Here is a 14,583-nt window from a genome sequence, read left to right on the forward strand (position 1 = left end):
TTTTCATGTCCCAAATAGAAAATAAATTCCCTTTTCGGTAACTCTGACACTTGAATTGGCTGAGAAGTTACAAGCTCATCTCATCGATATACTGAAAGATGCTGATAAAGAGGCTACCATCGGAAGGGGGTTCGATTGCAATGAATTATCACTCTAACGCAGGCTACGGACGCGGGTTTCGTCCGCTGCCGAGACCTTCTTCCTCCGGAACGCTGTCCGGAGGCCCTCAGTATGAACCAACGAACAAGAGGCAGAGACTGCAGGAGACTCCTGCTGTAGGAGCAGGCTATCCACCCCCGCCGCTGCCATACCATATGCCAACGCCGATGGCAACTTATCCTTATTGCATGCAGCCTCCGCCGGCATCTCATCCCATGCCATTGCCTTATATGAGCAACGAATGGTCTGCGCAGCCGTACCGGGAACCTCCGCAGACGATTGCTGGGTCAAGGCAGCAGCCCCAGTCTGTGGAAATTGAAGCTGCCTCTGGGGATGAGGAAGGAGATGAACGTGGGAACGATGAGAGTTCACAGGATGAGAGCTCTGAGGAACAGCAATCCGAAGCCACAGGTTCGCAACCGCTCACTGTGCCAGGGACTTCCATTACGCTGGCGACAGAGGAAGACATTCTGAAATGGCGGGAGGAGAGGAAAAGAATGTGGCTATTGAAGATCTCGAATAATAAGCAAAAGCATATGCAGGGCATGGGCATTAAAGAGGAGGATCTAAAGGTCCAGAAAAGTGCTTTGCAGGAGGGAAAAAAGCAGAAACAGTTCATACAAAACATTCAAAATCAAGTCAACAGAATAAACCCTCGGTCTACACTCAGTGTGAGAATTGCGCAGCGGGAAATGGCACAAGAGAACTCAAGGCTCCTGGATTTCATCGAAAAGCTGGGTGATGCTGGTCTTCTTAACTGTGAGCTCACAGAAGAGGAAAAGGAGAAGCTGTTTGGCCCACATGACAGCACTCAGAAGAAAGGAAGAAACTCTTACAGATCGGACTTTAAGAAAAGTGACACTCACACATCCAACAAAGCGTACCATCGTCGTTAACTTGTTTGAAAGGCTTTGGCCACTAAATTGGTGACGACGGTTGTCAATGTTGCGCCAAGAAAGGAGCCCAAGAGCGCACCTCGGTAGAACGAATTGGCATCTTTTGCAATTTGCTGAGCTGTCGGCGTCGCGATCAACCTGGATTCACGTTGGCGGTGAGCATTGCGTGGTTGGGATGATCTCGCAACTGTTCTCTTGGGTTTTGACACTCTTCCTTCCTTTGGATTTCTACTCTTCTTCCCTGGTGCTGCTCTTCCCTCTGTGACTGTCTCGAAGACTTTATTACTCGGTTTATCTTGAAAGTTTAGCTCGGCAGGGACGTCGTTTTGCTTGTTAGAAATCGTTTCTCCAGAGTCTGATTCTGAGCTGGACATCTTAGATGATCCTGTTTCAGAAACTTGTATGCCTCTTAATTTAACGTTTAGTTTCTTATATATCACATTTAAGATTCTAGTTTGACCCGAATCTTGTTTCAGATCTGTAGCACTTCGGTGAAAAATTGAAGAATCAGAATAAAACCTTTCCCTACACCGGATTAATTACCTATATATCTTGAGCGATGAATGCCACTTGCCCATATTATCCCCGCGATGGATTCGCCTTAGTTTCTCAATTAAACTTGAAACCTATTCCATCTCTTTCAAAGCCAACCCGACTAGTAAAACCACCGTACCCAAAAATCCCAAAAAAAAGCCCGCGAGTGCACTGATGACAAAGACCCTGACGATACCTGCAGCCTTGTTTGTCTCTGGTCCATCGTCCGCTGCCTTGCCTCCATAATTGATAATGACATATTTACTTCCCAATCTGCATGTCCCGCTTGAACAGCTGCACAAATGATCAGAATCGTCGTCCGACTTCTCCGTTTGTAGAATATCCCACTTCTCTGGTGTGTTGTCCGACTCGATCAGATCAACTATCGCATATCTACCACTCGTTCCCGAGTCGGAAGAATACGAGCTGGAAGACGATTCTGTCTCCTCGTTCTCCACTTCATCGATGTCCGACTCACCTAATGCTTCTTCTCTAATGATCGTGAAATCTTCACTAAAATTCGACTCCGAAGAGGAGCCGGAAGCGGCGTCTTCGCAAGTCGATGGCCTGGAGAGGATCGGACTGTCATCAAACGACACGTCTTTGACAATGCACTCGAATATGCCTTTGTCAACGTCGTGATATTGCAAATTAACCTGAAACTTCAGTTTTGCGGCCCGGCCCTGGTACATGGAAATCGGCTGTTCCAACCCGATCAGCCCGAACCTTTCTCCATTCTTCAAATCTATCACGAACGGATCGCTTTCTTCAGAGTTCAAATCCACGATCCCGTATGTGCTCCCCAGGTCCTTGACATAGATTCGAAACTGATCGATGATATGCACTCCCGTTTCCAAGGGATCCAGCAATTTCAGGCCCAACAACGCATGATTTTTACTCAACGACTTCTCGTCAAACAATAGATTATCCCTTCTAGCAAACCTATCGGGATTCACGTCACTGGCGCGACCTATCAGTTTCACCACACCTCTCTCCGACTTTGCCTCATCCAAAGTGAATCGGAACCTTCTGACTTCCTCCATCAAAATTTGTAATGCTTAGCACGAATCTCCCGCAGTTCAAACGCAGTTTGAAAGCTTCAAACCACTCTTAGTACCTCTAAGTGGTTGGTTCTGTATAGCTTAGCGCCACTGGGGAGCTTTATCTCTTAGCGTCGCGTCGAGCCCTAAGAAGCCCTCATTTACATACTCATAGTAACTACTGATTACAAGGATCTGCTAACATAAACGGTAGTTTTACATTATAATACACTGCTTGAGCTTCTCCTTCTTGCTACGCTTAGCACCGTTCTTTGAGCGAGCTTTTTTGCCTTTAGATTGCTTGTCTTTTCTGATTGCCTGGTCCTGACGTCTTTGGATACTGCTGACGGCCTCGCGATCTTCCTCCTCTTGCAGTCTCCTAGCGAGCAATTCATCATCTTCGATCTGCTGTATTTCGTTGGTAGCGGGCGCACGGGCGTCGTTACGGTCACTGAAAGGATTGGAGACGAAGGAGTCCGGCTGGTTTTGGGTTCCCGACGTCGCTGTGGTTCTTGTCCTTTCAAGGCTCGTTGGGATGAAGGCTCCAGTGTAGAAAGCATCCTGGGATCCGCTTACCGACTTAAGCGCTTGCCAGACCACGTCGCCGCGGTCCCTGAAGCCGAGGTCTGTCACAAGAGTGAACAACTCGCCGTTGTTCTTGTAGATCGTGGAAAAATGGTCGTTTCTGAAGAGAACTGCGAACGATTTCTCAACCAAGACCTCCTGTAGATGTCTCAGACCGTATTCTGTCAATTGCGTGGCGGATCGAGCAAAGAAAGACCTGATATAGCTCGCATCCTCTAAAACCTGCTCGCTGTTGGCTACTTGAAGGTTGTTTCTTTGCACCTCGTAGGCCTCGATGAGGACCTTTTGTGCGTCTTCGTACGAGTATTTGGAAACATGTCCATAGACGACTGGGTCACTCTCGCTGTCTATAATCCACCCATGAACAATGGCGACGTTGTAGAGCCGGAAAATCGACATTTCAACGCCGTCTTCGAAGGAGCCATTAAACTTGGGGTTTATGTTCAGACCTGTATGCAATTGTGGCAATAGTTGCAACAATTGACTAACATCAGTGTCTGCTCCGTGTTGATTTTGAATTCCAATATTCGCCAACACCTGAACCAAATCCTGTAAGGCAACCGATTCATTCCGTGAGACCAGATAGATTAGCTCCTGCACTTCTGCTGCATGGCGAGGAGCGAGAAGAAGTACGTTGGCGAGGGCTAACAATGCACAAGGACCATTTTGGTTTTGCAGTAATATCTTGTGTTGGCATCCATTTATTTGGATGCTTTTCGTAGAGAAGCTTATATCCATGGCACTAGATAACGATTACCACCAATAAATCTGCTCAGTAGGGTGGGAATGAGACACCTTTGAAGTCTTTGTTATTCTCATTTGTTCATGTCCTAGGTATCAGGGGCTACATTTCTACATAATGGACCGGGAAATTGGCTGACAACGTCAGTAAAGAAGATAGACACATTAACTTCAGAAGCTACTAGGAATGGCTAATGAGATGATGGCGAACGGTGGCGGACAAGCGATGCATTGATAGGGCTTTTCTATCGATGTTACTATGGGTCTCCGTTTTATCAGGTCTTGATGGCTTACTGGTAAAAAGGGAAAAGCTGAACTATCTTCAGCCTTGTTAATGTGTTGAGAAACCCGTACGAGGAGCGGAGCTATTGTCTGACGTCTAGGTTACCGGCTTTCGACGAAGTTGCAACTCTGCACTAAAGCTCTCCTAGCACATTAGTTGCCCTCAAATGCAGGCACCTTAGGGTCACCCGTATTCGGTCAGGCTACTTTACTGTAGTGTTTTAGGTACTGCGGTTGACGTAATGGGGAAGGAGCAATTCTCTTTACAAGGGCAAGCCTGATAGGATCCCATAGGATCCAACCTGTACGCTGCGGATTTTTTGAGTGCTGCAAGGGTGCAGAAGCCAAAGGTAGCATTCACTGCTTTGGAGAGATCAGTTTTTAGAAGAGGGCCGTTAACGTAGGGCTCACTATAACTAGCTATTTGGTTGCCATGGCGATTAATAATGATTTACATCACTGCACACGAAGTGTTTAAATTATCCAAGCTTTATACACTTTTAGTCGAGTTCCGTTGCTTTGTACAGATCATTGCACCAAAAGCCATTCTGGTGCCGTAAATTAGTCTCCAATGGCTGCTACATCTTCGAGCGTGAACAGTATTTCCTGCGCCACTTTTCGTCGAGTCTAACTAAGTAAGATCAATTGTGTAGAATTGGCGAATAATAATTGCGTTGAGGGATCTGTAAGCGGTATATCGCAAAAAATGATGGATTAAGGCGCAATGGCAATATTGGTTGCAGGCATACCACAAGGAGCGTGGGAAGCCCTTCTTGTCGTGGAGCAAGAACCATTCACGGTGTTGTCAAGTTAGTTTTCTTTTGACCAATCAGTCGAGATTCATGAGCCTCCAACTCCCTCAGACTTTCTTTCAATTTAGTGCAAGACGCTTACTGGATAAAACTGTTCTACTGATTACACAATCACTCTTGTTATGAAAATAGCGTTTCGTTATGTTGGTCTATTAATCTGAGAGAATATGGAGACACGATGTACCTTTAGAGAAGCATTCATCTCTATTTTATAATGACAAAGTGACTATGACGATACGCCATATAACCAAGAGCGGTAAAGTACTCATGAAGAGCTTGCCTATTCTACCCTCAGAGATACACGCAAATATGGTTCGACCACTCATCAGAAGCCTATTATATACAGAATCGAATCTTGAGTTCGCGAGTCCAGCGATATATGTTAAAATTGCTATCAGTTTGCCAGAATGTAGATTTCTAGCCGATTGTTTACGTGAGCGTTAGTTTGTATCTTTCCTGGAGCGCAAGTACTTTCAAGCATAGGTCGACGTCGACTGCTCTTGAAGCGCAACACTTTCACAGCGCTCTAGTGAAGAATTTACAAAGCATTTTACAGATATAAGATATGTAAGACTATTAAGTCGATAAACATGTTGAAGGAGATTGTGAGGTGGTAATGTCCAAGAAAGCATTGAGTGCAACATAAAATTCAAGCCAGAAGGAAGACGAAAAGAGGTTGAATGAGCCTGGGATGGAATACAAGGGATGTCCGAGTGGATCAACTAGCCTGGTTGGCGACTGCGCTGCAATATAAGCTTAATCAAGACAAGCGGAGATAACCTATCACTTTTGCAATTTAGCCAAACTGTCCAAGAGACTTTGTACGTTATTACCGGGAGAAGATTGTTGTGGCTGTTGTTGCGGTTGCTGTGGTTGTGGTTGCAGTGGAGGTGGAGGCGATTGCTGTGGTTGCACTGTGCCCATGGGAGAGCGCTGTGCGTAGCTGTCATTTAATGACGAGTAAGCAGATGCCTGCTGCTGCTGTGGAAGCTGCTGGCCTTGCATTGATTGCAGTAGACCAAGCAGTTGTTGCTGAGTCTGTGGTTGCTGCTGCTGTTGCTGCTGCTGCGCCATGGACAATAGATTGGAAACAACGTTTGGCGGTAAGTTCTGGATGGCGGATAGCAGTTGCTGCTGATTCATTTGGCCACCACCGTTTGCGCTTAATAAGGATGATAACTGCGGTTGGGACAGAGCTGGCTCCATAGCTGGAGGTGAACCTTGATAGCGGCCGTAAGGTTGACCCATTGGTGCTGGCGCAGGTGCTCCATATCCTTGGTTAGGCAATGGCATGCCGTATCCCTGTTGAACGTAGGGCTGCTGTGGAGGCGGCATACCGTACCCGCCATAGTAGTTTTGCGAAGATGGATGTTGAGGAGGAGGTATTGCAGCCGGCTGTTGTGCATATGGATTAACAGGCCCCACGGGTGGCCCCCCAGCCGAGCCTCTGGAAGGTTTGAGATTATTGAAAATGGCTATCGCATCATCGGCGGAGATACTGATGTATTCGTCAAACTTAGTCTCACCTTGAGGACCTTTGTAGAACGTCTGGATATCCACGTTTCTAGTCTTGTTGACCAGAATAACACCCCAGACCCCATCATGAGCTACTTCGTTAATCATTTTTCTGAGTTCCATACGAGGCTTCAAGAAAATCATGTCAGTTTCCAGGTCTGTGCCGCGTCTGAAATGGTTGAAGACCTCGTTTGCATACCCGCGGTCAGCAGTTCTCTTAACGTAGATGACGCAAGCTGGTACGCGCCTCTTGGATTTCTTGTATCCCTGGTTGTCATTATACATATCAGCTGCGTCGCTTTCCTCGTGCTGGAAAGGACGTTTGGAAGAAGAGATGAAGGTAGAGCTGCTGTTTGTCCCATGATCACCGTGGTCGAACTGCGGCCTAGCGTTGGAGCTTGAAACTTCTAAGATCAGTTTCTTACCGAAATTTTGTTCTTGCGATTCGTTTTCAATCGCATCTCTTACGCTTTGAGGGTTGTTGTACTGTATGAAACCGAACGCGTTCTTGATGTTTATCTGAAGAATATGCCCATAAGGTGAGAAAATTCTGAATAGATCCTCTTTAGAGACGTTCTTGAGAGGCAAGTTACCAATGAAAAGTCTCGACTTAGGCGGAATATCATGCATTTCCGTTATCCTGTTCTCTCCGTGGAGATATTGAGCATAACGCTCACGCTCTTCAGGCGACATTGGACCGTTCAAATCTGGCCTTGAACGTCCCCTTGGCGACATTTCTTGGCCTGGCTGCGATACGACCTCAGGCTGGGACAAGCTCCGCATCTCTGGAATCACTGGCATCATGGTGTCTGGATTTGAGTTTAGCATATTCACCAGCGCCGAGATCTTGTCCTCCTGCGACAGCTGCTGATACTGCGGAAGGTTTAGCATGTTACTCTCCATGATGTACTTAGCCTGCCTTTGCAGCAAATCGTACTGAACATTCTCGGCTCTCCCATATTGCTCAGCCGCCATCTCAACGACATCTGTGGTGCTTTTATCTTCTTGCGGATCTGCATCACTGGACTCTGCCGCTTCTCCAGCTCCATTGTACTCTTTATCTGCAGATTCTTCTTCACCCTCATGCGAGGAGCTCACTTGCGCCTCTTCATCACCGCCAGCTTGCTCATTATCAACGTCTACTGCGTCTTCATCATCACCAGCTTCCTTATCATCTTCCTCAGCGACTTCGCCGTCATCGACAGATTCAGATGGTTCCTGCTGCTCCTCAGAGGGTTCCTGTTCGTCCTCAGCTGCTTCCTGTGGAACTTCATTTTCCGAACCTGGAACTTCAGACTCACTTTGGGCTTCTATTTGCTGTTCTTCCTCATCATTTGTCACAAACTCGCTGGAAGTCGATATCTTCGTCTCCTCCATTTCGGCAAGCTCCGGTGTTTCAGTGGAGTTAGTCATTTCAGTGTCAGACATGATAAACCAACGACAATTGTCTAAATAGGACCACCAAGCCGATTATCTGCCTTTGATACATGTCATCTACTTGTTCGTACTCGCAACCCTCGCAGTTTGCCTTAATAATTGCTTAGTGAAAAAAAAAAGGACCGGGTAACGAGGATATCAGAGCCAACTCATCAGCTATGAGATATAAGAAAGGACTTCAAGGCCAATTTGCCAGCTCAGAGAGGGTCATTGGCGCTTCGTAAGACCCCCAATTGCTGCAACTCGCGGTAACCTTTTCAACGAGGCCACCATCGAGTAGTTCGCTTCACCCGAAAGGCCAGTCTCATTTAACATACAAAAGGAAGAATAATTAAAATATAGAGCCGTAGAAGCTTCAGAAGCCAGTCTGGGGACAGCTCTCCGACTGCCCACCCATTGCTTGTGAATATCCGGAATAAATACATGCAAATACACACAGAAGATCCCGATACCTTCTGCGTAACACATCTGTGGAGACCAGGGGTGGTCATCATATATCTGTAACCTTGTTTTGTTGAACAGCGGGCTTCTGGTGCTGGTTTGCTCGCTGGTGATCGTGTGTGGGACTGTCGGAGTCTAGTGTGTGAGCCGGACACGGCAAAACGGACCCCAAGGCTACCGACGAGAAGGCTACCAGGAAGGTAGTCATGAATAGTCGATTCGTAACATGATTTCTTGTGGCTGCTCTCATACCTTGAACAGGAAAAATTGATTTAAAGACCGTGGATCGAGTTCAGAACAACGTATTCAAACACCCTGTAGATATGCAAATCAGTTCCGATCAACGGAATACTATATAGCAACAATAAGCACGTTTCCAAGGAGCGTGAGAGGCCTCTATCTTTGCTTCCAAGGCTGTTCTTGTTCAGCTTCTTTGATGTCAAAATTTCATACCGGGGTTACTAGAAGGCGTTTTATCGGCTCGAAGAAAATGTGCAGAGATGGCCAATAGAACAAGAGGTAAATGATATGAAGTGCCCAAAGAGCGCTGGCGTGGGTAGTCAAGTATATAAACTTTATATTAGTGAGGCAGAGCTATCTTCAGATCTTGTTGCTGTATCGAAGGGCTTCCGGCTCGGCTGTAGAGAGACGGAAAACCCGGGTGGCAGATTAGACATCGGAGTGTGTAGTTTAGACTCCATAATAATGCGAGGGTGTCCATGCGACGGTGTAGTAGAGGCGCTGCCGTGGTTGGCCGTGGGCGGAGCTGGGGATGATGTGGCGGAGACAAAATCGTCAAAATCGTCCGCATCTGCTTCTTGTTGGCGTGGCTTTAGAGGTAAAATTCTTGGTCTTGGAGCGTTCTTTGATGGTTGAGCGGGTCTTGGAGTTAGTATTGATGGCTTTCTGGCGCCAGACTTTTTCTTCGGCACAATGGCTGGAACTGCAATACTCTTGGCGGCCTTGGTCTCGGGATCTTCACGTTTGACTGACACTGGTTTTATCAGGTTATCGAAGTCCTTGGTGCCAGCAGCATCGTGCGAGCTCGAGGTAGGGTCTTGTAGGGTGTTGGAGTGCGTTTTCTGGATGGTGTGGGAGAGTCTATTGATGACGACAGTGTACCGACTGTATTGCGCTTTGTCTAGTGTTTGGGACATGGAGTAATTCCACAGCAGAGGCAAAAGCTGTTCTACGAGGGTCCCGTCGCTTTTAATGACTTTAGGAACCATTTCAAATAATGTCAGCGATTGCATCAGGATTCTTGGATCTCTCGTCTTCATTGACTTGAAAAGTGGCAACACCTCATCGCAAATGAGATCCGAGTCGACTAGCTCTTTCTCGATCAGTTCTCTCAGGCACGATATGCTCGATACTTTCACCATGAGACTCGTCGTCTTGGTGAACAAATGGGATATCAAGGGCATCAAGAAATTCTTCATTGTAACGAAATCGAAAAGGTCTGCAACAATATTCAGATCCCCCAACAAGGATTCCTGTGCTGCCAGAGACTGCTCTCCTTGCATGTCATGAAATGTGAAAGTTAACAGTGGTTTTAGAATAATTTCCAAGAAATCCTCTTTTTTTACTTTCTGCCTTATGGTAGATAAGTTCTTGATGAGAGCCATCGTGGCATTGTGAAGAATGATTGGAAAGTCGGATTTTTTCGTCAACGCAGGATAGATCTTCTCTTGAAATGTAAGCTGCGAGACTGTTGATCCGATTCTGATTATAATCTCTACCTCCTTAGAAATACAGGGTCCATTGGGTTCTTTGTCCTTGCATTGTTGAGCCAAACCCTCGAGCAGAACAGTCAAGAACTTCCTCTGCAGTAATGTGACCGGAAACTTTGGCAGAAGTTCCTCAAGACCGTTTAGGAACACAACTTTTTCATCGTTAGTTTTAGTTGGCAGATCGTCAAGGAAACTCAAGGTCTTAATAAGCGGATCCTGAAAGAACTCACTATCCAAAAATTCATTGATATTATCATAGCGGGAATAAATATCTCGGTTCATCAATCTGGGCATGCATGGTCTTAGGCTCACCGGGAGTTTATTGAACATATTTTCCCACGACATAGTTGCAAGCTTTCTTTCAAATCTGGTGTATTCCGCCCTGTACTGACTGGTGGAGTTTTCGGTAGATAGCATATCCTTCCCTGTATACAGCATGTAAATCAATAGCCCCAATGAAAAGAAGTCGCTTTTGAAAGAGACAGTATTCTCAAGAACAATCTCTGGTGCGGTGTAATTCAACTGCAGGTGAAGAAAGGAAGGTATCCTTGGGTCATATTGGTCGATAAAGTACTCACTTGAGCTGGTACCATGCGGAAGTTTTATCAGATGCCCTAGACCGGAGACTTTCCAATCGGAGTTCTCGTTGATTAAAATTGACCGCGGTTGAATGTCCAAGTGGACGGAAATTGCCCGGTTGTGTATAAAATCCAATGCCTGCACTGTTTCAAGCAAGCCTCTCTGAATGATAACTTCTTCCTTGTCGTGTTGCTGGAGAAAGCTTGTTTCTTCATTCCCATGTCCAAACACAGACTCCACTGATCCTGTCACATACTCGGTTACAAACATGAAATTCTTACTGTGCTCTTCCAGAGGTTCAATCACTGCCAGGATATTAGGGTGCTTGAGCTTACTTAGGTTACTCACCTGTCTTCTTAACACTTCATATGCGTCTTGCAGCAGAGTCTTGTCATGCGACGAGCTTCTAGATTTTATAATACCATAATTCAACAGATGATTCTCGAATTGTCTCTTATCGAAGACGAAGATAGAGACTTTGGATGGCGCACCAGATGCGGAATTTGAGGACTTCAATCTACCCATATAAATGTTCCATGGTTCGCAGGTGAAAGTCGGCGATGAAGAGAATGAATACTTGGAGGTGATACCGGTCTTCGCTGACCAAAACATGTCCACCAATTGATATATTGCCGAAGCTATTGGTTCTTTATTCGCAGGTTAATCATATAGGTCGCTGAAAAGGCTATACTTAAGGTTGTTGAAAGGTGTTTAAACCAAGAATCGAACGCCGGTCAGATTACAGGTTCCCAACCGTTGAACTAGCAATGATTTTCGTGAGAAGTGATCTATAATTTAATCCTATATAGAGCTTTTACAAAGTGAGCCAAACAGCTTCACTATTCATATTGAGAGGTATTGAAGAAGTCCGTCGACTGCGAATCGCAACCGCAGCGGTTTAATCAAGTGGATCAATTTGGTGCTAGATCAGGACGAGTCACGTGATGTGATTGCGAAACAAAACACTTAACTAGATCTCACTTCAATGGGTAGTAGAGCATGTATGAAGTTATGGATAGAAGGTGCCGTCAGTTGGGTTTATATGGCCAGAATAATGCAGAATGTGGAACGGTTTTTGTCCGTGGAATCTCTCGACGGGAGGTTAAAGCCTTGTTCGAGGGACGTGAAATACCAAAATAAGGAGAATGATGGAGATGGTTCCAAATTGAATGGTAAAGTTTTGACTACACAGCCGTCCCGCTGGGGCACTTGGGAGTTCAGATTTTACTATCTGGCATTCATCGTCGTTCTACCGCTGATGCTCAAGGCGGTGATGGAAGCAAGTAGTGAACTAAATCCAAACTATCCTAGATACGCTGGAATGCTCTCCAAAGGGTGGATTTTTGGGAGGAAGGTGGATAACAGCGATTCGCAGTACCGATTTTTCCGGGATAACCTCCCACTGCTAATTGCACTCATGCTGGGACATACAGTTGTCAAAAGAGTTGTTCGGTACGCAACCGGAGCTTCAAAGCTGAGTTTTGACTTTGGCTTTGGCTTGTGTTTCCTATATGCAGCTCATGGTGTCAATTCGGTGCGCATCTTGCTTCACATGTTGGTGATGTACTCAATTGCTCATCTATTGAAAAACGAGCGGAAACTGGCTACTGTTCTATCGTGGACATATGGAATTGGGACGCTCTTTATAAATGACAAGTTCAGGAACTATCCGTTCAGCAATTTCATCAGTTGCCTTTCATTCCTTGATACAGGTTATAAAGGCATAATCCACAGATGGGATGTCTTCTTCAATTTCACTCTTCTTCGAATGTTAAGTTACAACATGGACTTCTTAGAAAGATGGAGCAGTATCAGGCAGAACCAGCCCTCAACGTCGTCAGCTGACGCTTCCACAAACGATGCAAGAATATCTTCGGATAGTTTTGAGAGCTCCGCAACTTCAACAGTACTAAATGAAAGACAGCGTTTAGTTGCACCTCACAATATTCAGGATTATGGAGTGATAAACTATATCGCATACATCACGTACACTCCGCTGCTGATTGCAGGCCCGATAGTTACTTTTAATGATTACGTGTACCAAAGTAGGAATACACTCCCATCCATCAACGTCCGGTATATTACTTCATATGCCATCAGATTTGCTATTTGCATCTTAACTATGGAGATGGTTTTGCACTTTGCATACGTGGTGGCGATCTCTAAAACGAAAGCCTGGACTGGCGATACTCCTTTCCAAATTTCCATGATCGGCCTTTTCAACTTAAATATCATCTGGCTGAAGCTTCTCATTCCATGGAGACTTTTTAGACTATGGGCCCTTATCGACGGAATTGACGCTCCAGAGAATATGATTCGTTGTGTCGATAATAATTACAGCGCACTAGCATTCTGGAGAGCCTGGCATAGAAGTTACAACAAATGGGTTGTTCGTTATATCTATATTCAGCTTGGCGGTTCCAAAAACAGAATTCTTTCATCTTTGGCAGTCTTTTCCTTTGTGGCCATATGGCATGACATTCAGTTGAAACTCCTGTTGTGGGGATGGTTGATTGTCATCTTTCTCCTACCAGAACTATTCGCTACGCAATTCTTCGCTCGCTACAGGAATCGGCCATGGTACAGACATTTGTGCGCAGCTGGAGCAGTCATCAACATCTGGATGATGATGATTGCTAACTTATTTGGTTTTTGCTTAGGGTCCGATGGCACCATGGTCTTCTTAAGGGACCTTTTTGGCACTCTGCCTGGTATCACGTTTGCCGTAACCGCGAGCGGTGCACTCTTCATTGCCGTGCAGATTATGTTCGAACAAAGAGAACACGAACGCAGACATGGAATCAACTTGAAATGCTAGGTTGTCGCTTCTATTTATTATGAATGCTCAAAATTATATGCCTGGCGTCTAGAGCTTACTATCTTGTACTTTTCTTATACTCGCCGGGAGTTTCGACCTTCTTTTGAGACCACAGACCTCGTTTGTGGGCTCTAGCGATCCTTTCTTGTACTCTGTAGGCTTTTTCCCTACCATCGAATTCTGCAAATGACTTAGATTCGTAGACGACGGCTAAGCCCCTCTTAACCATCTCGAGACTAAGGTCCTTATACCCGGTCCACGTCCAATAAGCGACTCTAGCAACGCACCGGCCATACTGGTCGACTGATAAAGGCTTAATCCAAACGCCCTTAGAAAGAACAGTATATTTCAACCAATTTAGAGCCTCCTCACTAAACGGCTGAGCAGGATTTCCAAAATGTGCTCTCTCTGGGGCATCAATTCCACAGAATCGAACAGGTATCGTTGACAAGTTTCTTCTGTTCTTGTATGGTACTTTTAAGCTTAGGTAGTGATTAGACCAAGCTGATTCCAAGCTTTCTGTCTTGAAAAGACGCCATAATCTTCTCCTGTAGAGGGATTGAATCATATCAGTGGATTCTGTAACACTCTTCCCTTCTAATCTTTCAAGCTTCGGTACCTTCCTGAGCCAACCCCAACCACCAAGCAGTCCACCTGGCATATGGAAGAAGTGGAAATTATCACCATCACCTACTGACGTGACCTTCCCATACAACCATCGTTTTCGAAATACCGATGATGGGATCTCTGCCACTTTATTCAATTGCCTGAGATATCTGTTAAAGGCTGACCGGGCTCCCAAGAACGATCCAGCAAAGAGTAGCGAGAGTAGAACCACATCAGGATTAAGTAGACCAGCCGGTGACACAGCTACTTTGTTATCCGCACTCATGGCTCTTCTAAGAGACTTGCCATTGCTCTTATTTTTAAAGCAGTAAATGTAAGACAAGAAGCCTTGGCTGACTGACAATAAGCAAAAGTCTCGACCTCTGCTGTCGGAAATTTATCCATTCA

General features: G+C 45.6%; 9 protein-coding genes across 9 annotated transcripts; 2 read left to right on the forward strand and 7 right to left on the reverse strand.

Annotated features, from left to right (window-relative positions):
- Positions 1 to 98: 98 nt before the first annotated feature.
- On the forward strand, positions 99 to 1,055 carry RSA1 (Rsa1p; the record flags this gene model as incomplete). Its single annotated transcript, XM_037281109.1, has 1 exon — positions 99 to 1,055. The coding sequence occupies one exon, from the start codon at positions 99 to 101 to the stop codon at positions 1,053 to 1,055; it is 957 nt and encodes a 318-aa protein (XP_037137004.1).
- Positions 1,052 to 1,429, reverse strand: PRM3 (pheromone-regulated protein PRM3; the record flags this gene model as incomplete). The annotated part of the gene is made up of 1 exon (XM_037281110.1): positions 1,052 to 1,429. One exon carries the CDS (start codon positions 1,427 to 1,429, stop codon positions 1,052 to 1,054), a length of 378 nt encoding a protein of 125 aa, XP_037137005.1.
- A 252-nt stretch (positions 1,430 to 1,681) lies between these two features.
- On the reverse strand, positions 1,682 to 2,632 carry HG536_0A01480 (uncharacterized protein; the record flags this gene model as incomplete). The annotated part of the gene is made up of 1 exon (XM_037281111.1): positions 1,682 to 2,632. One exon carries the CDS (start codon positions 2,630 to 2,632, stop codon positions 1,682 to 1,684), a length of 951 nt encoding a protein of 316 aa, XP_037137006.1.
- Positions 2,633 to 2,845: 213 nt separating this feature from the next.
- On the reverse strand, positions 2,846 to 3,952 carry HG536_0A01490 (MINDY family deubiquitinase; the record flags this gene model as incomplete). Its single annotated transcript, XM_037281112.1, has 1 exon — positions 2,846 to 3,952. The coding sequence occupies one exon, from the start codon at positions 3,950 to 3,952 to the stop codon at positions 2,846 to 2,848; it is 1,107 nt and encodes a 368-aa protein (XP_037137007.1).
- A 1,880-nt stretch (positions 3,953 to 5,832) lies between these two features.
- NAB3 (Nab3p) lies at positions 5,833 to 7,992 on the reverse strand (the record flags this gene model as incomplete). Its single annotated transcript, XM_037281113.1, has 1 exon — positions 5,833 to 7,992. One exon carries the CDS (start codon positions 7,990 to 7,992, stop codon positions 5,833 to 5,835), a length of 2,160 nt encoding a protein of 719 aa, XP_037137008.1.
- A 499-nt stretch (positions 7,993 to 8,491) lies between these two features.
- COA2 (Coa2p) lies at positions 8,492 to 8,692 on the reverse strand (the record flags this gene model as incomplete). Its single annotated transcript, XM_037281114.1, has 1 exon — positions 8,492 to 8,692. The coding sequence occupies one exon, from the start codon at positions 8,690 to 8,692 to the stop codon at positions 8,492 to 8,494; it is 201 nt and encodes a 66-aa protein (XP_037137009.1).
- Positions 8,693 to 9,017: 325 nt separating this feature from the next.
- SCY1 (Scy1p) lies at positions 9,018 to 11,363 on the reverse strand (the record flags this gene model as incomplete). The annotated part of the gene is made up of 1 exon (XM_037281115.1): positions 9,018 to 11,363. The coding sequence occupies one exon, from the start codon at positions 11,361 to 11,363 to the stop codon at positions 9,018 to 9,020; it is 2,346 nt and encodes a 781-aa protein (XP_037137010.1).
- Positions 11,364 to 11,736: 373 nt separating this feature from the next.
- GUP1 (O-acyltransferase) lies at positions 11,737 to 13,569 on the forward strand (the record flags this gene model as incomplete). The annotated part of the gene is made up of 1 exon (XM_037281116.1): positions 11,737 to 13,569. The coding sequence occupies one exon, from the start codon at positions 11,737 to 11,739 to the stop codon at positions 13,567 to 13,569; it is 1,833 nt and encodes a 610-aa protein (XP_037137011.1).
- Positions 13,570 to 13,627: 58 nt separating this feature from the next.
- LCL3 (Lcl3p) lies at positions 13,628 to 14,461 on the reverse strand (the record flags this gene model as incomplete). The annotated part of the gene is made up of 1 exon (XM_037281117.1): positions 13,628 to 14,461. The coding sequence occupies one exon, from the start codon at positions 14,459 to 14,461 to the stop codon at positions 13,628 to 13,630; it is 834 nt and encodes a 277-aa protein (XP_037137012.1).
- Positions 14,462 to 14,583: the final 122 nt, after the last annotated feature.

Source organism: Torulaspora globosa, chromosome 1, assembly GCF_014133895.1.
Source record: "Torulaspora globosa chromosome 1, complete sequence".
NCBI lineage: Eukaryota > Fungi > Ascomycota > Saccharomycetes > Saccharomycetales > Saccharomycetaceae > Torulaspora > Torulaspora globosa.